This window comes from Lissotriton helveticus, chromosome 1_2, assembly GCF_964261635.1.
Source record: "Lissotriton helveticus chromosome 1_2, aLisHel1.1, whole genome shotgun sequence".
In the NCBI taxonomy this organism is placed as follows: domain Eukaryota; kingdom Metazoa; phylum Chordata; class Amphibia; order Caudata; family Salamandridae; genus Lissotriton; species Lissotriton helveticus.
The window spans coordinates 72,431,409-72,457,966 of record NC_136058.1 but is presented as its reverse complement, the minus strand read 5'-3'; the positions used below and the strand labels follow the sequence as shown (position 1 = coordinate 72,457,966).

Sequence of the window (26,558 nt, the reverse complement as noted above, 5' to 3'; positions counted from 1 at the left end):
TCCTGTTTCCTCTGCTGGCTCACCTGGGCCTCAGCGCGGGCCTTTTTCGGAATATTAAACTGCTATATACTCTCCCTACAGCGTGTATCAAACTTAACGGCCAGATCACCAACCCCATCAAAATCCCCAGGGGCACGCAGCAGGGTTGCCCACTTGCCATTGCTCTTTGCCATTGCCATGGAACCCCTGGTGGCTCGGCTCTGCCAACACCACACCCACTGGGTCATTGGGTTCTCTACTCACGCATTGGTCACGTCTATGTATGCAGATGATATTGCATTATTTATTCGAGAGCCTCACAAGAATTTAGATTACATGACCAGAGAGGTCATACGATTTGGGGTACTCTCGGGCATACAAGTCAACTGGAGTAAATTCATTGTATTCCCCTTGATGGATGCCACACAACCCTGCACAACTGAGTTCCCGCTCAAATGGGCAACTGAACCAACACAATATCTGGGCATTTGGCTCAGCAGGAATACTGACAAAATCTGGTCCATTGAATGGCTGGAAGCCAAATTCCTAAATTGGAACAAACTGCCGCTCTCCTTATCTGGCCGCATCGCAATTGCAAAAATTATTGTCTTGCCTTAGTTCCTGTATTTGTTCCTAAATATACCACTCCCGCTCATGCAATTTTTTAATAGACTTTGATCCAACCTAATCATTCAGGCTTGGGCAGGGAGCCAACAGGGCATCGCCTAGATATCCTGGCGCTGCCCTTTGCACGCGTAGGCGTGGGGGCTCCTGACCTGCAGCTATATGCCTACAGCACTCAAGCTGGCTTCTTGCACTTCTGGCTCCACCCGACTCCATTCCAACCACACACTACTGTGGAGGCAACTTGGCCTCCCCCTGGCTGCTTAGTACCGCACTGTTTCAGCCCTACAAAAAACCCCGGAAAGAGATAAATTCTATTGAAGGCTTGCGCTGGGCATGGGAGGGACACCGTAAATACAGTGGTACTGACACCTTATATGTTCCATCCATGCAACTTACTGCAAACCCCACCTTTCCCCCCGCTGAAAAATCCTGGCATGGTGCTCTATGCGAAAGCGCTCGGTACAATAATTTATGCTAATCTATACTCAGATGGCCGTTTCCGTCCTCCCCTGAACGCACCACTACAGGGACGCCCACAATACTGGACAGCCTACTATATCACCAGATGCGGGTGACATGTAAAAGCGCTAATAATTCATTCCCAGCGACACCTCCAATTAACACAGCATTAGAATATATCCACCCAGCCACCACACACCATAAACTCATCACTAGACTTTACTCACTATCCATGGCGGCTACATCTACCAGTGCCAAACCGAAAACCTCTCCCCTAATTCCTGACTCAGACAAATACACTTCAAGTTCCTCCATAGGTTATACCACACTCCAATCGCGCTGCACAGAATAGGCCTCATTACGGATGCACACTGCCTGTGCTGCGCTTCACCTGATGTCTCATTTATACATTTAGCATGGTCCTGCCCAAAAGTGGCTGCCCTCTGGCTCGAGGTGTGCGCGTCTATTGGTGCTGTCACATCGATCAGCCTCAAACCTAATCCCCTTCTTTGCCTGCTGGGCTATATTAAGGAGGTGCCCGATGCCCACAGACGCCTTGTGTCAATGCTGCTGGTCCTGGCCAAACGTTGAGTGGCAATGCACTGGGAGCAGAGACTGGCACTGGCGCTCCAACTTTGGCTTGCTGATGCGGCATATTCCCAGACACAACTAACAGAATTTTTTAATCTTATGCTGAGCACTAGCAGTCCGCATGGTATATGGGGTCCTCTGGTCACATACCTACATACCTAAAACAGTAGAGGAAGTGTAGAGGTATTGACAGAATCACCCTCCAAATAGATATACATAAACATAAGGATTCTATCAATGTGTGGTGGTTTTAATGTTATGATTTTTATTTTTTCATGTGAATGGTGAGAATAATAAACTCTCTCTTAGGGTGGTAAAGATGAGAGCACAATGTACTTGTTAAAATACCCCTCACACACTAAAAAAATCCTTTAGTGTCATGCTTCATCATGGGGGTCTTCCCGTCCCTCTACGGGGCGGGGCGTGCTACGACCTGACGAACTACGCGACCAGGTAGCAAGCTAATCGCTCTACCTCAAAACCCCCTTCTTAACGTTCCCAGCTAGAGAAGTGAATAAATTATTTTTTTCTACTAGCCAGGGAATTTTTAATCTTTTTTATAAACACCCACACATAAATAGGTCCCTACACCTCACTGACATCACTCACCCTGCACTGTCACATAGCCTCTGTCACATATAAAGTGCTCCCGCGTAGTTCGTCAGGTCGTAGCACATCCTTATGTTTATGCACATACCTACATAGCCTAGCAGACGACACCTCGGAGCATGATGCCCCTGTAAATGACCCAGAGCGCACTATCGTGCGGGCGACTGTTGCCTGGAGAAGGGGCACGAGGGACTCCACTTGTATGATTACCGTTATTTCTCTATCCGCTTTCCCAGGACGATTGCCTCCACTATGTGAGATCGGTTTCATTCTGTTACGTACCTCAGAGACAATTACAATTCTGCAAAATTACTACTATTGAATGTGCCTTAATCCTCTGTAACTGACTGATGACATTGCTGAACTGTATGTATCATGATGCTTATGTTAAAGCCTCAATAAAAACTTTTTTAAAAACTTTAAAAATACAAAAAACTATAAGACCACATCAGCAAGAGTAACCTCTAACAGGACTGCCCCTTTGGGTTTAGAAGGTGCTGGTGCATAGACTGACATCCTTCAGATATTTAATTGGGCTCTCTTAATAGCCAACAAGAATTAACCTGTCTCTTGATTCAAAGTGTCCTATATGCAGCCTCCAACACAACGAAGCACCAATACATATGCTGCAAACATGAAGGGGGATTTCTGACACAGATCTGCATTCATTCATTTCCTACTTCATCAACCACCACAATTTTTCTAAATGGGAACATTAAGTTCCCAGAAAATACTGGTCTCTTGGGGAGTGTTCCAAATCCCACACTGTCATCAAGCTCTACATGGAACCATTTGGAATGGCATTTACCACGAAAATCATCAAGATCCATCAGTAAGCCAATAGCAAACAACTCTCTGAAAATCTTCATCACACGACATTCATCGACTAAAACCTACCTCAATCTCATTCAGAACTTGATGACTAGTGCCTAACTAAAACTCACAATGTCCAAGTCAGAATTCCTACCATTGACCAACAGTAACACATAAAAGCCTAGCTTTCCAAAATGTGATTGAACGGGTTCCTCCCCGAGATGACACTGACTGCAAATTCACTAAGTCTCACCATAGACACTGACCTTTCCTTCAAATAACAAATTGGTAAGAAAACCTGGTTTCAGCTCTTCATCCTAGAGAAAGGCAAAGTCTGCTTCGTAGACATTAACTTTAAAACAATTATCCAAATCATAGTCCTCTTACCTAGTGCCAAGATGGAGGCAATGCTTTGCTGTGGGGAACTCCTTACACCACACTGCCCGTCCGAAAGGCATCTGACATACGGGAGTGAGTCTCATCAAAGGCCTAAAAAGTTTAATCCTATCAGTCAAACCCAGATGGATCTATGCTGGCTGTATCTCCAAGCATGTATCATCTTCGGGATACAAGGCCACCAAAGCTGGCACTCCTCGATACCTGGCAGAGAAATTAACTATTTAAGGTGTACATCACCAAAGTTGAAATAAACGAAACTGAAAAACACAGAAGACCAGTGGACAAGCCATCTCTAGCTATGGTCACAGGACCTGGCACAATATCCCCATTACCTCAGAACTGTTCCAACCCTTCTGCATTTCAGAAAGGATTACAAACTACGGGCCCGATTCACAGAATGAACTTAAGACTCAATCCTAAACTTACTACTATTTTGGTATTCACAGAATGAACTTACTACTTTTGGTATTCACAGAAGTTAGGATTTTGTCTTAAGTTTGTCTTAAGACAGACTTAAGACAGACTTAAGACAAAATCCTAACTTCTGTGAATACCAAAAGTAGTAAGTGCATTCTGTGAATACCAAAATAGTAGTAAGTTTAGGATTGAGTCTTAAGTTCATTCTGTGAATCGGGCCCAATATCTTCATATGATAGCATCTACCACCCATGAACATTTGGTTTACCGTAAACTATCAAGAATCAGAACTCAGGTCTCCTCTCCTTGTTTAGTGATATGCTGCTCTCGAGCTAACTTTGCTCTTTAAATATATATATACATACAAACATACCTGGCAAAGTTATGGTCACACATAGTGCTTATTTTGAGGTATTGGTTGAAGGTGGGTCCCATTGGCATTCATTTCTGGGGACCAGGACTTATTTTTCATCATCAGCCTTTGATCCAGAACAAAAGAGAGAATGGCAGAAAAGTGAAATGAGGGAGGAAGGGAAAGATATGAACAAAACTGACAAAGAGAAAACAGGACGGAAAAGGAATCTGCATGAGTGAGATAAAGGGAAAGGAAGTGTATGTCATTGGAAAAAGAGACAGGAGGTGGAATCAAGACTTGGCAGTTTTGCTATTTGGCAACCCAGACGTTTGACTGTGCAAGCAGCGGGCTTCTGGGAAAAACGTTGGGCCCGGCACTTATTCTTTTACAAATTAAGCATTGGCTACACAATGTCCAGAATGAAAATGAGGAATGCACTGTCATCTACCCAGTTGGACCTCTGTGAATGAATATAATTTGTAGCACTTTTTTCCTTTCTAGAAGGAAAGTCATTGGAGCCATGTCATTCAATCAACATAACCAACTTGAAGATATTGTTTCTCCGTTTTAAAGGAAAAGCTTTCTGTGGGAACAACTTTCAAGTTGCATCCTCCCATATTAACTTGCGAGTCAGACACAGAGGGTGCTTATGTACTGATCAACAGGCTGGAGGATACGTTTTCACATTTGCAGTAAATTCACTTCTGTTCCCAGACCTGTGCAGCTTCTTCAATAATTTGCTAAATGTATCTTTGCCTTCGACCATGCTGATAGCTTTCAACTAGTTTTGTGCTAATGAAATAGCGCATACATTCATATATGCATAATTTGTTCTCATTAGCTACAATGTGTCATTTAGATGTCTTGCTTCAATGGTTTCCTAAGAGGTGGTTTTTGTTTTCTTTATAAATGTTTGTGTTTAAGATTTTTTCAGTCTTATTCGGGCTCATTCACAGCTCACATCAAGAATGTAGACTATTTCCCTCTTAGCCTAATTCTCTTATTTGCTATAGCCCATATACATTATTATAAATGCATAAGAATGTCACTATTATGCCTTAAAGGTTAGATTCAGTAACACCTACCTCGCCTATCCAATCAGTGATCACTCCAGCACTCTACCACAGAGCATTGAGTGTATGTCGCCATGATGTCCCCTGTGACAAAAATATATGTATAAAGTGTAATGTGCCTATTAAGGCTGTACTGCTGTAGAGTATTAACACTATAGGAAAAGGGTATCCAACCTAGGACCTGGATGGTTGGATCGAATCAATTTTTCATTATATCCACATAGGATAAATTTGCATACAAAAATTCTCAATGTAACTAATTTTCATAGTCAGTGCTAATTATGAAAATCTTTAATTCCTACAACATGCTGGGCACCCATTTCCTGGTGTATAAAGAGCATTACAGATAGAAGTGTAGGTTTTCAATTAGAATCTTTTTACTAGTATATAGAACATTTGGACCCTAACCATTTTTAACACAAATGGGCAGTTTGTGTGTTCTCTATGGAGATGTGTTCGCCACATAGGAATAGCATGAAATATAACAATCCGAAACAAAAAAGAGAAAACATCAATACATAACTATTCCCCAAGAAAATCTTGCTTTCAGAAATTATGGAGTTATAAGCAGAATCACTGACCAGTAGTTACCATTCACAGTTTGTTACTTTTAGATAAGCATACAAGTAATCCAGACCATGGCAGTAGTAAACATCTTGTGCACTGGAGCAAAACCAATACGTTGTGCAAACTTACTTGCCTTACACAGTATTCATCTGGGTAAACATATGAAAATATTCTCTTTTATAAAACACATATGTATCGCAAGTAGAAGTGTTAATTACCACACTAGCAAATTAGATATTTTTGAGTCTTTCTAATTTCTACACATTCTTTTATGTATAAAATATTCTCATAGATGTGGTAAGGAAGAAATTAGATTCAACTTTCAAGCAGAAGTTCTTTATTGGAAATATTCTTTCAAAACATTGCAGAAACAAATGTTTAAATACATTCATGGACACTGAGGTTTACCTTCTTAACGGTTTCCAGTGTCTCTGGGTTAACCTTTGTTATGTAATTGGTTTCAGTGCATGCATAATAATCTTCTCCGATAGGGTAAACATTAACCAGAGCATTATCTGTAATCTCCAATCCTTGGAAATAGGAAAGAAATCTGTGTAAAAGTATTTAAGACATAATTATTATGTTTTGCCTCCAGAACGTGCCAACCAGTCATGCATAAATTGTACATCCTGTGTATGAAATGAAGCAAGACGATTTACCTGGAAAATATATTCTTGCATGGATCAGGAAAAGCAAAAGTGCCAAATTCTGTTATGACAATCCGTTTTTCAGTCATTGCCCTTACATAACAATCAGTTCGAACAAACCTAAAATGATTCATGAAAAATTATGATTAATTACTCAGCCTCTTCCACTCAATTAACATTGTAGCAAGTTTTGTTCAAATCTGGAGATTCCTTAGAGAATAAAATTAATAGGGCTATTGTATTTGACCTTCAATTTGACCAGAAATACACTTCCTTTTTTTATTTAATCTACTTTTCAATCAATATTCATATTTTATGGCCCTCAGTAGCTTTCCATTCGGCTTGTTTGGCATTCCATCATCTGTGCTGCTAATTCTTTTGTACAAATTCATTATCCACTTAATCTCTTGGTCTTCCTTTAAAACAATCACTAAAGCATTGAGTCTCTCTGGCCGGATGTATGATGGTACAACGCGTGGTATTACCACGCGTACCGTTACAACGCGTTTTTTACAACGCAAGTCGTTACCACGACTTGCGCTGTAGGGGTGCTGGACTTAGAATAGTTAAATTTACTATTCCAACACCAGCCTACGTACAGTAGGGAAGGTGTTGGAATAGTAAATCTACTATTCCTTGTCCTTGCGCGCCCTCCAGCGCAAGTCGTGGTTACGACTTACGTTGTAAAAGACGCGTCGTAACTGTAGTGCGGGGTAACATCCGCGTTGTAAAGGATGTTCCCCCTCTGGCCTGCCTTCTGTTGCTACAAATACTTTAGGAAACATTCTTGACCTCACCATAGATTTTGTCATCTATTTAGTCACTTCTTCTGGTTCAACTTACTCAAACCCATACTTCGGATGATTATCCCTTATTTCGTTTCATACTTTCTACTTCCTCATCACAACCTCGTCTTCTAGTTAAACACCAGCAGTGTACCGTTGGCCCTCCACTGTTCACTTTCCAGATTCACATATCTCTTGAGCGTCTGTAACACTGCATGAAGAGCTTTATCCTTGGAAGGTTGTGAAGCCATCAGTTAAAACTACTCAAACATGTCTCATTCTTGAACCATCCCTGTTACGCACATCACCACGTCATATTGAAAGACAAATGCATGAAATACGTGTTTCCTTTCTTAATCTACATACCATGTACTTTTCAAAACTGGCACTCACAAAGGAAGTCTTCCATCCATCACTCATTTTTTTTTAGTATAACAATTTTCTCTTCTCTTGATCATCTATTTCCACCTGACCAATCCTTATCATGAGTGCTGTGATCGCTTCCTAGTTTACATGGTAAAATTGATTTAATCAGTGTTTTTTTTTCTATGCTCATATCATATTCATCTTTTGTCACTCCTTGTTCGCAACCACCAGAATTTGACTCTTTTTTTGTTGCTTTGTCTCTTGTTGTGACTTTTCTGTGCATTTCCATGCTATTCTTAATGCCTTTCCAGTGGACGCTCTTACTGGTGCCCTGGTCCAATCGTTTAATACTTTCATGACAAACCACTCTCCAGTTCTTCTCTTACAATGACTTTTTTCAGCTTTATTAAAATCAGCTACTGATATTTATCTGTTTAAAATATAACTACTTGATCCCCAATACTTCTAAATGCTACTCTCTTTCAGATCTACTATAATTTTTCCTTTAATATTAGCAGTGGTTTGTCTCATTATTTCACTCTTCCATCGTAAAATGTCCAACACAATCTAGCTTTTGGCTAGGACATTATACTGAAACCTGGCAGCTCTGTAATTTTCTCCCCAAATCTTGATGTCAAGCTTTCTTAGATTCTCGTTTACTAGACTTTTCGTCACCCTTTGAAACATTGAATCATCCTGATCTTCATACTTCACACTTGCCTTCAGCATTTTAACCATTTTTGGGAAACCACCCACTCCCATCTTTTGAACTGTGCCTTCTCTATATCTGGGAAATGTGATACTCTGCAGTTTGTTTATTCTTCTTTGGTGGTCGTCAATTATCTAATAATGATACCTTATTCTTTCCATTTTACACTCCTCTTCTCCATCAACTTGTCATTTAATGTTAATACTTACCATTATGTCAATGATTAACTATTGAATCTCAAATCTGAATATCTTTTCTGTCATTTTCAACTTCTCTTCATGATAAAATATTTGCCTATTGTTATGCAATTGATACAGGGATTGCTTCAAATTTTCTCTAACCCACTCCTGAAAAGCACAGTATTCTAATTTTTCCTGCCTCTGTTGTCATTCTTTCTGCTATCACATAATTTATTTTTCTTGGAAGTGCAAAGTAAAAAACAAAAAAGTCAAAATGGTTGCTGACGTGAAACGGTTTAAGTTTCTTTTGCATTAGCTTACATGCAAAAACGCACAGGTGACCATTTTGGCTTTTTTAAAAACTTTACTATTCCACCATGGCAAAAGGGCATCTCAGAATGGTAAAATAAAAATATATGAATAAGCAGGGGAGAGATAAAACAGAACCAAGTGACCCATTAGCAATTAGCAGCAGCCAGGCAATTGATAAACAAAATAATGAAAAGCACTGGTGCAGTTCATACTTTAATACTGTGAAAGGCTTGACATATTGACTCTGCCAATACTTATTTGAATTGTTTTGAGAGATGAAAGGCAAAACCATTGTTTTTTATATTCAAGATGCCATCTTGAATTATACAGAGCATATTAAAAATCTCTATAATAACACACATTATTTTTTGTCATGTAATCCAAATCTAGACCACTGGTGTGTCCTGCGTTGATAATTGCACTGCACAGATCTCAGAGGTTCTTTTGTACACCACTGATGGAGCAGCTCATCCAGATTACGGCTGCAGCCTTAAGATGTTTTAAATTCTATATGCTATCAAATTCAACATGTTTTAGTTGGTAATTCCAATAAATGCTACTCACTCCTCAGACGTTCATATTTTTTTTTTTAAATAAATTTAATCTGAAATCATTTTTTTTTTTAACTTTTTATGTCCCAACAAACACATCTGCTGCTAACTAAAACCATAAGGTTTATATTCACAGTTTAAGATACAGTTTAAATGGTTTCAACTTACCTCCTGTGATATGTAACATGGCCCTCTTTAAAATCAAATTTGTGCAATAGGGCCTGCCCATCAAACAAATGATAGAACTGCTCTGATCCAACTTCAAATAGCCCGGGGCCACATCTCAGGAGACTTCCAGTTAGCCAAACAGGAATTCTGCCTAACAGGTGAAAAAGACAAGTAAGTAAAGCACATTTTTTATGTTAAATAATGCATAGTATAAAATAATAGGAGTATTATACATCTTATTAAAGCAGACATCAATTACAGTCACATAACTGTGCATTAAAAACAATACAATAAAAGGAAAGCATAATCAATCATGCTGATCTGTGTGGTTATTGTGCCAAAACATGTTTTAAAAGATTTTTGTGCATGCCCCTGCCATTTTAGAATAATGTAAGAGAACAAGCACCTGCGAAACATTTTAGATACATTTACATAAAGAAGAAATAAGGTAACACTTCAATTGTGTTAAATATAATTTGACTGAAATCCTTATTTTGTCCTTCGCGTTTCTGACTCCAGTGGCATATCTAGTATATTCCCTCATGCTGACATCACATGTTCACTTGTGTGTGAGGATTGGGGCAAGACATTGGTTTCTGAATTAGGATTCCTATTTCGTTTACTGCCAAACTAGATTTATATAATATTACATGCAAACCCACCAATGAGGCTAATTGAAAACGTTTTGAACACCTAACGTAAGTGTATATCGGGCCAGCAAGTGGCTAATACTGAATCACAAAATTAGACTCTGCCAAGTTTTGAAATGGCAAATAGCACTGCAGAAAATGATTCACTGGCTGGAATTTTACAGTGATAAGCATGGGTTTAGGAGCAGGAAAAGGGCTTCTGTTGAGAGGTGGCATTATCAGTCTGGTGAACACTTTTAAAAATGGTGATTTGTTATTCAAGAGCATTGTCAATGTCGTTTCTCACACCAGTTGCACCGCTGAACCTGTGCCTACTTAAGTACTGCAGGGATTCTGGGAAAGTGTCCTCTACAGCCCAGAGCTTTACAGGTAGTGCAAGGGCTAGGATTTGTTCACATAAAATAAAATGCTTAATAAGTAAAGAAAAAAAGAATTATGCACGAGTGTGCATTTACACTACCTCTATAACTGTGTATCTTTTGTTCTGTACAGAATCTCCAGTCATAGGTTTAGGTTAATAGACGTAAATTAGGGAAACTACACACATTTTGGTTTGCAATCAAGTACACCTGTCAGTTATGAAAAACACACAAGATTACTAAACCTAAACACGACTGAATTCAACCAATTTCTGTTATGTGGGCCCTAAGAAAGATCAGGGGTTTCTTTCATTCCACTAAATACCACAGAAATCTATAGGTATGAGTTGCTGTTGGTGTTCTCAAGAACATTTTGTGAATTAGGGATCCTATGCCCAAACGTGGTAATTTGAGATTTGGAAATTGAGACTAGTAACACGTCACATTTAAAGAATTGCAGAATAACTGTGTACAAAGAAGCAGAAAGTGAAAATAGCATTTTTAAGAAATCGCAATCAGGCATTAGCAATTCCTAATACGTTATTCGATACCAATCACAAATAGAGATTTCTTAGTTTACAGAATAGAACATTTTGAATCAGTAAATTGTGAAAGTCATGCTGGGAGCTACTGATGACCTCACAAGCAGAAGTGAAGAACAATAGTTACTTACCTGTAATCTGTGGCTTTCCAGTATTGGTGTCTTTCATAGATTCACATGCCTGAATCATTCCCCGTCGTCGGAGTAGGAGTCCCACGGTATATAAAAAAGCAGTAATAAGCTATTTGTACATAGCAAATAACAGTTATAATAAACCAGGAAGTGAGTAGCCTCAGCTACCAATGAAAAACTTCCACATTAGTGACTATCCAAGTCATTATGTTAGACCAAACTGCAGCCAATCAGGCCACAGCTCCCACCTAGGTATTCTCCCCAGAGACCCAGGCTGTCAGATTTTTGTAGCACTGGAGTGTACCAGAGTATATACAGCTATATCATAACAGTCTGGGTGAGACTCTGAGGGGAGGTGGGTGGGTGCATGTGAATCTATGAAAGACACCAATACTGGAGAACCACAGATTACAGGTAAGTAACTATTGTTCTTCTCCAGTATTTGGGGTGTCTTTCATAGATTCACATGCCTGAATCCGAGTAGTTAGCAGTAATACAATATGTCGCTCTTATACGCCAAAAACATAGTTATCATGCATAAAAGAAAGCAATGCAACATCATAAGAAAGCGTAAAGAGTGCAAAGGAGGTGGGAGAGATCACCAGAGGCTCACCTTACTGAAACAGATTTCGCAGGACTGCTCTCCCCACCGAGGCATCGGTGTCGCTTGAAGAATCCAGACAGTAATGCCTCGTGAATGTGTGTCTGCTGGACCATGTTGCGGCTCTGCAAATATGCGGGAGAGGCACACCAGCAAACAACGCAGTTGAAGAGGAGACTGCTCTTGTAGAATGGGCTCTAGGCAAGGTCTGTAAGGGTTTACCTGCTTGTTGATGGCAGAGCCCTATCGTGGATGAGACCCACCTGGCGATAGTCTGTTTAGTAACAGCACAGCCTTGTCTTGGTCTGCCATGCGCCACAAATAGCTGATCCGTCTTCCTGATGGCAGCTGTTCTTGAAAGATAAAATTTAAGGCATCTCTTAATGTCTAATGTGTGTAAAGTCCGCTCAGCTGGTGACTGCGGATTGGGAAAAAATGTCTTAAGTATCACTGGCTCATTGAGATGAAAATCCGATGGTACTTTGGGCATGTACTTCGGGTTGGTGCGTAGTATCACAGAGTCAGGTGTGAATTGCAAGAATGGTGGCTTAGTGGTGAATGCTTGCATGTCACTCACTCGTCTGGCTGATGTTAGTGCCAGCAGTAATGCAACCTTCCAAGTGATGAACTTGAGATCGACCTTATGGATAGGCTCAAAGGGATGGCGAAGAAGCTGTGCTAGGACTACATTCAAATGCCAAGATGGAGGTGGCCGGCGTACAAGTGGAAACATACGAAATAAGCCCTTAAAGAATTGTTGTATTATTCTTGAGGAGTATAGAGAAGTCTTTCCGTCCTGACGGTATCGTGATATGGCGGCTAAGAACACTTTAAGTGTTGAGTGCGCCAAACCTGATTTAGCGAGCTGCAAAAAGAAGGGCAATATCGCTTCTGGCTCCGCAGTCATTGGATGCAAATTCATAGTGTGGCACCAAACACAGAAACGTTTCCACTTCAGTTTGTAAGTCTTGTTTGTGGAAGGCGCCCTAGCATTGGCCAGGACTTCCTGACAGTCTTGTGGAATGTTCAAGTGCGCAAACTCATGGTGTTGAGGAGCCAAGCCGATAATTTCAGAGATTGAGGGTCTGGATGAAACACCTTGCCTTCTTGAATTGTTAGAAGGTGTGGAATTCGGGGCAGTTGGATCGGCTCGCGCTCTGATAGAAGGAGAAGCTGCGTGAACCAATATTGTCGTGGCCACCGTGGAGCAATCAGGATAATTCGACACGGTTGCTTTCTCATTTTCTTGAGGACTTTGGGTATTAACGGAATTGGCGGGAAGGCGTAGGCAAAGATCCGTTCCCAATTTAGTGATAGAGCGTCCCCGCAAGAGTCCCTGTGGGGAATCCAGCTCGCAAAGTGAGTACATTTCTTGTTCTGATAAGTTGCAAACAGGTCCAGATCGGGGAGACCCCACCTCTGGAAGATCCGATCCAGCGCTGGCTGATGCAGTTCCCATTCGTGAGTGCTGTTTTTGGATCTGCTCAGCGAATCTGCCAGTACATTGGCTATTCCCGGAACATGCACTGCTGACAAGTTGATGTCGTGATCCAGAGCCCAAGTCCAGATCTCTTGAGCCTGTAGAGACAACCGGGCTGATCTTGTGCCCCCCTGCTTGTTCAGGTAATGCATGCTCGTTGTGTTGTCTGTTCGAATCAACACTGTGGAGCCTTGTAGGATTGCCAGAAAGGATTTTAGGGCGAGGAAAATGGCTCGTAACTCCAGCAGATTGATGTGCCATTTCTTTTGTGGAGCGTCCCATTTGCCGCTGATCGTCATCCCTTGAAGGTGAGCGCCCCAACCTTCTAGTGAGGCATCCGTGGTTAATATGAATCTTGGGACTTCTGCGAGGAAAGCACAGCCTATTTGTAGGTGGCGTTTCTGGCTCCACCACAGGATTGTGTCCTTCATTCGAGGCGTCAGTGTAATGATATCCTCGAAGGACCCCGATATCTGCATCCATTGGTGACTGAGTTCCTCTTGTAATGGTCTCATCCTCAGACGACAGTTTGGAGTGAGAGGGATGCACGATGAGATCATCCCTAGGAAAGATTTGAATCTCCGAACAGAAACGTACTCTTTTCTGAGGAGTGTGGTTGCCATCGTTCTGATCTTTGTCTGCCTTTCGTTTGAAATGAAGACCTGGGCGAGCTTGGAATCCAGTGTTGCTCCTAAGAAGGACTTTCTTTGAGATGGAATTAGATCTGATTTCTCGAAGTTCACTGAAAACCCCAGGCTCTGAAACAGGCAAAGGCATTTTTGGACATGGTCGTTTGCTGTGGCGTAGGAATTGGCCTTGATAAGGCAATCGTCCAGATAAGGGTATATTTGAATTCCCTGCAATCGTAGGTGCGCCGCTACGGGTGCTAGCATTTTCGTGAACACCCTCGGGGCTGAACGCAGTCCAAAGGGAAGCACCTTGAATTGGAAATCCCTGCCAGCCACTCTGAACCTTAGGAACTTCCTGTGTCTGGGGAAGATAGGGACGTGGAAGTAGGCATCCTGAAGGTCGAGTGTTGCCAAGTGGTCCCCTTCTGCCAAAAACTGGAGGATCTCTTGGAGTGTTAACATTCTGAACGTCAATTTTTTGATGAATTTGTTCAGGGCACGCAAATCGAGGATTGGGCGCCATTCCCCTGATTTTTTGCGTACCAAGAAAAAACGAGAGTAAAAACCTTTCCCTCTCTGGTGTCGAGGTACTCTCTCGATTGCCCCTTTTCGAATCATGGTATTGATTTGGATGAAGAGCTCCTTGAGATGTGCTGGGGGCGGCCCTTTTGGAGGAGAATTTGGAGGGGTTTTTACAAATTCCAGAATGTGTCCCTTGGATACCACATCCAGCACCCATTTGTCTGTAGTAATCTTGGACCATCTTGAGTAATGCAGGGATATTCTTCCTCCAATTCGTTTTTGGCGGGGACACTTTGGCGGCAGGAAGTGAATCTCACTTCTTGTTGGTGTTATCTCTTCCCCGATAGGTTGCTTTACCTCGGGGCTGTGCGTAAGAGTTTCGTCTTTGGCCATAAGGTTGTTGCTTATATGGCTGGTACCTCTGTGTGTTTTGAGAAGTAGTGTAGTTGCGCTGTTGGTAATATCCTCCTCTATTGGAGAAGTTTCCTCTTCCTCTTGCGCCACGAAAGGAAGATTTTCGAAACTGCAGAGTGCCCAAAGATCGTGCAGTTTCAGTATCCTTCTTTATGGCCTGCAAAGCCTCATCCACGTGCGAGCCGAATAGGAACTCGCCATCATAAGCCATATTTAAGACCTTGGACTGTACTTCATGTCTAAAGGATGTAGATTTTAACCATCCCTCTCTCCGAAGGACTGCGGCTCCTGCCAATTGTCTGAAGCCTGTAGCTGCTACATCCACTGCAGCGTCAATGATCTCTGACGACGCACACTCTCCTTCTTGTAGAATTTTGATAGCCTCAGACCGGTCCGGTTCAGGCAGTTTCTTAATATAAGGCGAAATGTCAGACCACATTTGCCTATCGTATCGGCCCAGAATTGCCATAGAATTAGCAACCCTTACTGTGGTCGCTGCAATCGTGGAAACCTTTTTGCCAATGGTATCGAGTCGTCTTCCGTCTCTGTCTGTAGGCGTGGAGATTTGAGATGATGGGTTTTTAGCCCTTTTTTGAGCTGCTTGTGCAATGACCGAGTCTGTCTTGGCCTGTCCAATCAGGCAAGCCGGTGAAGAAGCAGGCGCTCTGTACTTTTTATCCACTCGTGGCAAAACTGGAGGTAAAGAGTTTGGAGTGGCCATGATCTTTAGACCTTCTTTCCAAATAAACTCTATGATCGGTATCGACCAACTCTGTCTTGGGGACAGATTTTTGAAATCATACAGGAAACAATCATCCTGTTTTGTCTCCATGGTAATGAGGAATCGTTTGGTAGCGTTATCCATAATCCTGTGGAAATTTGCAATATCCACAGGTGGTGATTCAGCCTTCGGCTGTTCATCTGGAGCAGGGGAGTCAACCTGATAATCCTCATACTCCGACGAATCCGATTCATCCAATTCTCCTTCTTCCTGAGCTTCCTCTTCAGAATTCTCATCTACCGGTTGATTAGCTGGTACCGGCATGGATGGGGCATGTATCGATTCTTCCATTGCAGGAGGGATTGAATGCGGAGTTCCTCTAGGCGGGGGGGAAGTGAGGTGTGAGTCGCCCGATTCCGAGGGCGGAAAACGTTGATAGTAATCATCCAACATGGACATTAAATTCCTAAATAATTCCATGGGCATTTGTGTCCCTGATGGTGGTGCAGGATCCAACCTTGTCTGTTGCGTCACCTGCTCCTCTTCCTCCTGTTACTTAACGTGTATGAGCAAGTCAGATGGACTCGTAGCTGCTGGAAATAAATCTCCACCTGAGTCCTCGTCTGAATCCAACAGCCTGTCTGGCATCGTGAGTGGTGACATACATGCAGACTGTGATGGGCGTTGTAGAAGCGTCGCAGTGGTGGCTGGAGAAGGCAACGATATGGGGTTGCTCTTTGCAGACCAGACTTGAAGATCTGTACAAGTTGACAGTTTCGGTGTCATTGGATTCCCTTGGGCCACCGGGAAGTCCTGTGGCATTGACTTTGCTGTGAGGGACGAACTCGCCGTCGTCGACGACTGTGGCTGGAGAGGTGTCGTCGACGATCCGTTTTTCGACGTCGACGACGTCGTCGTTGTCGTCGACGGAACACCTTTCATCGTCGACGGAATATTTTTCTTCGTCGACGGCGTTATCTTCTTCGTCGACGAGGCCGTCGTCGACGACTTCGTCGACGGGGCCGTCGACGGTGTCTTCTTCGTCGACGGTTGGATCATCAACGGAGTCTTCTTCGTCGACGATGAGTCTTCTTCGTCGACGATGAGTCCGTCGACGGGTGCTTCGTCGACGGTGAAGCCGTCGACGGCAAGGCTTTCTTCGTCGACGGTAGTGTCGTCGTCGACGGGAAGGGTTTTTTCGACGCTGAGGAAGGCTTCGTCGACGGAGGCTCGTCGACGGTAGGTGAAACTTTCTTCGTCGACGAGATGGGACGAATTTGAACATGAACATAGGTAGGTGAGGACACTGAGGACACCACCAAAGAGGGTTTTGGTGAGGAATAGGTCACAGTGGAAGTCACTGTAGTGGCAGTCCGACAGGAAACCGGCAGAGGAGCTGCTGCCTTGGTTGTAAGCCTCTGAGGTGACAATAAAGGGGCAGTCTTTTTAATGACAGGCGGCTTCACAGATTTTTCACAGGCTTTCTTCACTGTAGAAGTAGAAGGTTCCTCAGCAGCAAGCGTGTGCTGGGCCTGTTTCGCCACCTTAGCCTTAGGGGTAGTTACTTTACCCTCAGCCATCCTCTTTCTAGATCCCATAGAAGACATAGAGGCCAAACTTCCTCCCTCAGAGAGTGGCAAGTCCTTGTCCTTATTCCGTTGTATCCATAGTAGGAGGCGACCCTCTCTGTCCCTGAGGGTTTTAGTGGGAAAAGTGCGACAAATCTTGCACTCCTTAGCCTGATGGTCTGGATACAAGCAGTAAATGCAGAGAGAATGAGGGTCTTCCTTGAAGAGCCTTGCCTTGCCACAAGAGTCACAGGCCCTGAAAAGGGACTTAGATGTGGACATGTTGAAAAGAAAGAACTTTCAAAATTTGAAGTGTAGAAGAATAAACTGAGCAGAGCTCAGAGAGACTCCCTATCACACGACGTGCGGTAAAAAATCTGACAGCCTGGGTCTCTGGGGAGAATACCTAGGTGGGAGCTGTGGCCTGATTGGCTGCAGTTTGGTCTAACATAATGACTTGGATAGTCACTAATGTGGAAGTTTTTCATTGGTAGCTGAGGCTACTCACTTCCTGGTTTATTATAACTGTTATTTGCTATGTACAAATAGCTTATTACTGCTTTTTTATATACCGTTGGACTCCTACTCCGACGACGGGGAATGATTCAGGCATGTGAATCTATGAAAGACACCCCAAATACTGGAGAACTAAACCTTTCCCTTCGCAGGCCAGATAGGTGCACAGGAGAGAAGCTGAGTACAAGTGAGGTTTGAAGAGTACTGGAAATAGCAACCCAAGAGTCAGATTGTGAGAAGTGGGCCAGAACACACAAGTACAAGTTCCATTAGCAGGATCTTCCTTTATTAGAGGGAAAGTGTGTGGGACACAAATGGCAGCTTTTTAGGAAGTCCTCAATCACAGTACCAAAAGTCACTAAGAGAATATTCAGGATTAGATTTCTTGAATGCAACAATGCTGTGTGTATAACTTCAAGAACAAAGGAAGAAGTTAGACCAAGGTGGCATGACATGCTCCTAAACCAAAGAAAAGCAGGCTAGCGGGAGAAAGGAAATATGTGGGACCAGAGAAGAACAATTGAAAGAGATGGAGTAGGTAAAAAAAATCACCTCATGCTGTCACAGGATAGAGCATCACATATATGGCTAAGACTACAGAGCCACCAACAGGTGATTGACAAAGTAAATGTATACTGTTTCAGATATGTGAACAAGAACCTTCAGGGTTGGCAGTATATCATACAATCATGTACGAAGATTCATCAATACTTCAGTATACACATCTATTTTAATTTCACTTGTACCAGTGCAATGTTCTGGGACTTGTTGTACATCAAGCAGGGGCACAGTTGTTAAAAACATTGGGTGTGCATAGTAAACGTCTCAGGAATCATACTTATGCATACATCTACATGAACCAATGTACACCTTCAACCATGATTGTGATGCTACAAGATGTACGTCATCACCCTCAACATACCACATACACAAAACAATTTTACATTTACCCTTTGGATACTGTTAAAGTCACTGGACACCAGGTGAGTAAAAGAGTCTTTATCACCCATCTCCACTCTTCGCCTCTCCAAGCACTCTCCATGACAAGCCTCACAGGATTATTCACCTGTCAACATTCTAAAGCTAGCTTCAGCCCAAAAGGCTGGAATGCACCATTTAAATGGGAAATGAGGGGGGGGGGGGGAATACCATAAAAGTTCATAGCATTAACAGAGCTATGACTACTTTATACAATGATAAAGATATTAATATCAGGTAAGAGAATGAATTACAACACATACACAGAGAGAAGACACAAAAGAGCCTGGAGATGAGGAAGCAGAGGACCAGGTTGGAGATACTGAAGGACTTAATGACATAGTCCCAACCAGCACTTCCACTACAGAGCCAGCTGTCTCACAATGCAAAGTCCCTTGGTCTAAAATGGCCACGTCAAGATCACAAACCCCAACAAACTACAACGCAAGGTCTCAACTGATGCAACAGAAACTAATAAAGGGCTGCAGACTTGGTGTGACCCCCTATGTCACTTATTGCTGTGAGGTTAAAGGGGGATATATCTCCAGCAAGGAGTTTCAGGGCATAGAAGGAGCAGGCTTTCAATGCAGTGGCATCAAACTGCAGCCATGCAGGCACTGGAGAATAAAGGAGATATGTTGGACACATACATTCAGCAGGGCTTGCAATCACTGTCCTAAACCATTGTGTGTCTCTATCCATGATACGTTCAGCTTAAAAGCAGCACAATCTCCACAAACTGGATAAGACAGACTGCCATGTGAGCTCAGGAGATAAATTGGTCAATGCCACCAGTGTCCTATCTCAAAGGACAGTAAACATACAAAATGACAAATCCCAATGTACCTAGAATGTTGCCAAAAGTCTAGTGCAAGTAATAACAGCCTTTAAATCCCTGCAGACTTTGCAAGAACATACTGCAGACCAAATTATCACATCAAAGTGAGGAGGACTCTAGCCTCAGTAGTGTTTCGGTGCCATACGTTCATACAGAACATGACACTAGTCCCAATGGGGAGGGTGAAGTCGCAATAACAAACCCACATTCACAAGTCACAAAAGGCAGGAAAAACAGATGTACATTTTTTATTTTTTTTATTTTTGCATACATTTAGACTGTGTAACCATTGAGTGCCAACCACTCATGTCAGGTATTTTTTGTTTGAATAACCATGCCTATGAATAAACAGGGAAATAAAGCAGCAAACAAGCATCTTGCATTATTGTACAATAATGACTTGAACCCTTATACCTTAGTAGTGGTTAGTTGTAATATGTGCCGTGTACCCTTCCTTCAACTGCATTTGCTGCATCCTATTCGGGCTGGTGGGTGAGTGGGTGGTCTCTCTCATCATCAAGCACCATTGTCAGGTCTTTTTGGATGGCAATTTTATGCAACACTGCACAATAAGCAATAATTTTGCATTATGTGTCAAGGGCATTCTGTAGCTTGTTTATGGACTTGAATCTACAATTCAAATGTCAAATTGTGTGCTGTACCACAACCCTTCCACGTCTGTGTTCTATGTTGCATCTCATCTCACTGGGTGTAATGGCATTGCGATACAACTCGAAGAGGCAGGTTTGCAGGGAATATGCACTTTCACAAATCTGAGACTATTCATTGTGGAAAATGTGATGGTTGTTATTGAATAATGGGACATGAAACATGACTTGCCCATATGATGTTGCCTCTAATGTCTCCCATAGTCAGGCAATTGCATAGGCCACAGAATATAAACTAGGAGTGACATATACGTCTAGGGTAAAATGCCCCAATGTCCTTTATAATGCACTCTACCTTGCATACAACCTCAATGTTTAGCAAGTTTTGGGTTTTGCTATTTCGTACCTGAGGGCGGACAGATCAAGAGTGGAGTATTTACTATGTTACCAACCACCTGAGGAAACTGTGCCATCCGATACAATTTTATCTACATATTATTCAAATCCTGAGGTGTGCTGGAGATGGCAATGTAGGAGCTGATATTTGACAACATGGCCAGAAGGAACTTGAACAAAACCTGGAAAATGCATTCTGTGGCATCCCACCCACTGTTGTTGCTATTCCCTAGAAATTGCTTGAAGTTAATAGATGCAGGTCTCATAGAACCTGCATATATATAGGAATGCCCCCTCGTCTGTATCCCCAGTGCAGGGTTTAAATCAGCTATATACCTGCCTGCTCAACTTATATTTGCCTTATGCGTTCCCTTAGCTTTCATCAGTTTGTGACTGAAACTTCTATCTGTCTCCCCCTTCTTCTATGCTGTGCTGCCAGAATACTAATTCATCTTGCCATTGCATACAGCACAGCCATTTTGGAGAAACAGATTTGGTGTCTTGCTCACCTTTTATGGTTGGCAACATGTTACCATATGCTTCCACATGTGGTAATTTGAAAGTATTTGCTAATTAATATTATCTGCTTTCAGAAGCAGACATATGTGAAGGGCTGAACGGACTGTGACGTTATGATGAAATTGGTTATAACAATCTATACACCGAGTACATAAACTGCAAGAATGTTTCACTGTGCAGATAATTTTTATTCTATTTTAATTTCAGCTAGTGACTGTAAAACAAAAACATAAGGACTTAAAAAAAAACAATAAAATATAAGTAACTTGTTTATGTTTACGTAATTGGCATCAACTGTTGTGAAGGTTTGAATATGGAGACAAATGGAGCAGTGTTTAGGTTGAAAAATGCTGTGGGAACAGCTAAAACACGCTCCTAAGTTACAAGTGCAGTCTATCAATAAAATGGAATTTCCTAATGGATTTGAATGTGGGCTTTTTCTTGATGGCGAGAAAGGTATTTGCAGTTAAGGTGTTTGTGGTATCGCCTCTTCCTAGAACTACCTGCGATCAGGCTGCGCGCCAGTAAAATATGTGTGTATTTCACTGAAGAAAACTACAGTTAAAAATGGTGCTGAGGTTTTGGTTCAAACGTGACAAACTGCTCAAAATCTTTGACCGTGCATATCGGGTGCTGGGCGCAGAGCCTTGTTGCAGCATACATTTCTCCCAACCCCTGCTGCAGCCATTCTGTCACAAGTGAACAAGCTCCGTAATGCATGGCCTTTGACCATGTGAAATTAAATGAAATAGGGTATTTGTTAGAGCGCACAGCTACTCAAGCTAGAGTGTCCTGCACATAGACAGCGGGGCGGAGAAGGAGTGCAAAAGCCTGAGTTAATGATTAAAAAGCCACGTTTATAGATTCTTCCTGAAGGATAGTAAGTCTGTGTTTAGCCTCAAGGACTCCGGAAGGCTATTCCACAATTTCGTGCCTAGAAAGCCAAGGGATCTGCCTCCAGTACGGGCCCAAAAACAAAAACAAAAATAGAAAAAGAAACATTGATGGACAGCATGCAGAACAATGTCATACATTCACCCCTGTACAGAGATCTGGGCCTAAATCCACGTTTTTTTGCACTCCACACCACCCCAGTTCAGACATGGCCATATGCAAATCAGCCTTGACCCTGTGTCTCATGGGAACAGTCCAGCCCGAACTGCCAAGCCATGTCTTCCCTGGACCGGAATCAAGCATTCTAGGACCGGTTTCTGGCTATCAGCCGTCTTCAGCCAGGATAGCTTGACTCCAGTGGTGTGGAGAGCACGGGACTCACGTCTGAGCATACCCGCCCCACTCGGGGTGACGAATGCAAAAACAAAAATTGATGGACAGAATGCAGAACAATGTCATACATTCACCCCAGTACAGAGATCTGGGCCTAAATCCATCTGGGCCATCATGCCCGGAGTATCCTGGGCATGATGGCCAGGTTGGCATTTCAAGAACGTAAAGGTCTAGAGGTAGGGTAGTGATTAACATGTTTGATTAAGTATCCGGTTCCTACTTTGTGGAGCGCTTTGAAGAAGATGGTCAGAGCTTTGAAGTCTATCTGTTCTTTTATGTGGAGCCAATGTAAGGATGTAAGAATCGGAGTCATATTAGATCTGGTTTAGGTTTAAGGATGGCTCTGGCCGCCATAATTTGAACCACTTGTAAACGATGGATCAGAGATTTTGGAAGACCGGGGTACAGGCAGTTGACGTAGTCAAGTTTTGAAGTCCCCTTAGCCTTCACCACGATTTTTCTGCTCTCCAGCGGTAGTAGTGGCAATACTTTTTTGAGCATTCTGAGTATGCCAAAGCATGCACAAGTGAGATTTTGAATCTGAGAGCACATGGAGAGTGGTTTGTCTATCACAATTCCTACGTTTTTGGCTTTCTCCTTTTCTATGGGCGGGTGCACCTGGGGTTGGACTCAGGACATGGCATTCGGCCACGCTCCAAGCCCTACTCTTCACTATCAGCCAGCCCACACTGTTCAATTGTGGGAGTTGGTTTGGGCTTTGGCCTGGTCCTTCGCCCAACTCTCTACTGTGAGTCAACCCCAGCTGTGCAAGCCCGCTATTAGCAAAGCTCTGCAGGGCATAGCCTTTGGCTATTCACTACCGGTCTTTGGCACTGGCTCAGGTTTCACCCTGGCCCTACACCCAACCACTGTCATCAGCCAACCCTTGCAATGCACAGTATGTGGTCAGGCCCTGCACTCAACCCTCTCGTACCAGCTCTCCCTCCAGTGTGGTACCATGGGGGATGAAGCTTGAGGGGTGGCTCCTGGGGCCCCAATTTCTTTCTTATTTTTTTTAGCTCGGAGGGGGTGAGGCGAACAAGCGCCTGAGGTCAGTGTGTTCCTACAATGCCACCCCCCGTTAGACCCTATTTTTAAACATTTTCAGGACACAGTCCCTGAGTTCTGTTACGATGGCAGCAACACGGTCTTCACGATTGCGGCCAGCAAATCAGTTTGCTTGATATAGTGGGACCGGGAGAAAAAGCTCCCTTTGCCAATCAAAGAGCCATATTGCTTAAAAGTTTAGTATTGCGGGAGTCCCACAGGGCAGACCACCCAGATGTACTTAACTTTTTAACCCATTCAAGCCCAACCGGAGCACCTTTGAACATGAATTTCTCATAAATGGCTGAATAGATTTAAACAGAACCACAAAAAACAAACATTCTGAGTAAAGCAAACTTTCTGAGTAAAGCTGTAACTTTCTGCTAAATTTGGTTTAAGTCTGTTTAGCCTTTTTTTTCTTGATCAGAAAGCAAAGTTTCCCATGGGAATTCATACAAGAAATCAGTGTTTTCAGGCCACCACCTTTTCTTGGCCGTTACTTGACAGATCAGTGTGAAACTTTCCAGGAAGGAGTTGAGGAGGATGAACCTTTGTTTTGGAACGATTTGTTCAGCTTCATCAAACATCAGCAAAGTTATTATCAAAAAGAAAAAATGTTCTTCCTGTGGAAACTATGACTAAATACTTAGTGGCGACTGCCACTGAGTTTTGGGCCATGTTATTTCTTTTTTTGTATTTCTTTTTATTGTTTGGGGGATTCGTGAACCTTAATCTGGTTTATAAACCCTTAAGGACCTATGGGTCCTGGGTGGGTCTCTCGCATCTCTGCAGGGTTTGAAAAACAGTTCTTACTTGAGGCCTATAGACCAAGGGTCCAAGAGCTCTCACCTGGGTCCACATGCCTAGGAAAAGGGATTATGAACCTCTGGGTCCAGCTCAGATGCTCACTAACCCTAGCTCGGGGACAAAAACCCTGCAAAAAAAACTTTTATTAAGTTTATTTTTTTTTTAAAGAAAAAACATATGAGTTTACCCCCTATGTGTGCAATTGAGTTAAGGGATGCTCTGCTTATCCTCTTTGGCTTGATTGTAGTAGAATATGATTCGTTGTGAAAAGTTCATCAGAGTCTGAGAGTACAACTTGTGGACCACTGACTTGAACTGGATGACTGAAGAAAAAAGGTCTCTTGTCCAATTGGGGATGAGGCTTTTATTTTGTAACTTTAGATCTGTAGACTGTCCACGAGATTGAGTTTGAGTACTGTCCATGGACTAATCTTTCCAAATAGCTCTATCTTTAACCCATTCAAGCCCATAAAACACATTTTTGTAACACGAATTTCTCTAAAAGTATTGAACGGATTACACCAATTCAAGGGACGGCAGATCCTTGAGTAAAGTTCTAGCCTCATGCCAAGACTGAAGTAAGTCCATTCAGCTTTATTTTCTGTAGTGGAGTTAAAATTAGAAAAACTGCTATTTTGACTCCTCCCTTCAAGCACTCTCACCTTCAGCATTCACCCCTTGATGCACTTGCATTAAACTCAAAATATCAAGTGTAAGCTAAACATGGTGTCTGTAAAGTGTTGTGAAGATCCAAAAAACTATGCCAAAGTTATTAGTGGGCAGAGTTTAAAGACTAACAAAACCAGAATACAAATAAATGGGCTTGTCCACACAAAAGAGGCACTTTCTCACAGTTGGGTACATTGTTACAGATGGGCAGAGTCCATCTCTGGAATCAATTTCTTCTAGAGGTTAAGGATGCACAAAAGTTAAAACCCCTTCTATTTAGCAAATTGTGAGGTTTTGAAGGTAGTGTTTTAGGGTTTCCGAACATCGATTGGTATGGGCTTTTTTATTAATACTAGGATTAGCCATATTGTTTTGCCATTCAAGTTTAAAGATTTTTGTTATGAAATATTGTACTAGCCATGGCTATTGAATGCCTCTGTCCATTGCCCACTATTCTCTTTAGTTTTTCCTCCTATGCACAGGCTTCTCAAACATATGGAAATCATTGACATGAACAGTACATTTCACAACCCCAGTCTGATCCTCCAAGCTCTTCAGTGTTTGAAAAAACGGTGTATCTCATTCCCAGAAGAAACTCATGCAATACAGATTATTTTTTTACCATTGGTTTATCATTTCCAAGCGTCCTGTAATCTATTACAATCCTTAGCACGCTGTCTAAATACAATCTGCATTACACTAAATAGCTTTTGAAGGCAGCTGCGCAGAATCGTAGGATAACTGTAGTAAGTATAGAAAAAGGTAAACACTGATTGAACACTAGAAAGCTAACAAAGATAAAAGTGAAATTTCATATATGTATTAACTCAATGCCTGGGTAATGTATGCAATACATGGAGTATGCACAAACAGGGTTAGGAAATAGGTGCAAGAAAGCAACCTGGGTGCACTATTGAATTAGCTAAATTTTTAAATAGAGACCATGCGTAGATCTAGTAGTCTTATGCACTATTACACGATTCACAACCTTTATTGAATCGTGGCCTCAGACAGTGCATGTTCCATATTTATCACCAAAGAGGGGGTTGCAGAAATCTTGTTAATACTGTTGTGTGATTGATATTATGCCAGTGACAGACATTTCTGAGAGTAGATTACATACCTGTCACATGGGCTGTTACTGGAGATGCCAATTCCTCCACAGTTTCAAAAAGTTTCTTATATCCACCTGCAGGATGCTCCACTCTAAAAAAAAAAGTAAACATTGACAAAAATCAAATTTAGCAATTTGTCAAGCCATGATCATTTTATATATGTGCACTAACTGCTGTGCAATGCTAAGACATACTCAAATAAAAAATACAATTAGAGTTCAAGCTTAGTGTACACTCTGCACTGCAGTCTATCAAGTGAGAAAGATAATGCTTCTGTAATGTTATATTTAAAATACTTATCCTTATCTCTAAGTCATATACGTGGCAGCTATCCTTTAAAGAGAATACAATCTAAGATAACAATTGACTGAACATTTATCACTGCAGAAGGACAAATGCCAAAATCTCATTAGCATATATTTTCATTGCTACAACAATGCACTTCAGACTGCATCAGTTTAGTCATGAGTGGCATGTTTGAGAGGTACAAATGGAGCTTTCAATAAAAATACTACACTAATTAGCATCAAGTTGGACTAGTACCACCAGGTCGAA

At 42.2% G+C, this 26,558-nt stretch overlaps 1 protein-coding gene across 1 annotated transcript in view; it reads right to left on the bottom strand.

The window, feature by feature from the left end:
- The window catches only part of RPE65 (retinoid isomerohydrolase RPE65), a 148,786-nt gene extending 122,696 nt beyond the window's left edge, over nucleotides 1-26,090 (bottom strand). The window contains exons 1-4 of the mRNA XM_078673423.1: nucleotides 26,012-26,090; nucleotides 9,607-9,757; nucleotides 6,549-6,656; nucleotides 6,298-6,439 (exon numbers count right to left, since the gene is read on the bottom strand). Of these exons, the coding sequence (XP_078529549.1) occupies nucleotides 6,298-6,439; nucleotides 6,549-6,625 (219 nt within the window). The 5' untranslated portion in view covers nucleotides 6,626-6,656; nucleotides 9,607-9,757; nucleotides 26,012-26,090. The remainder of the gene's footprint in view (nucleotides 1-6,297; nucleotides 6,440-6,548; nucleotides 6,657-9,606; nucleotides 9,758-26,011) is intronic.
- Nucleotides 26,091-26,558: the final 468 nt, after the last annotated feature.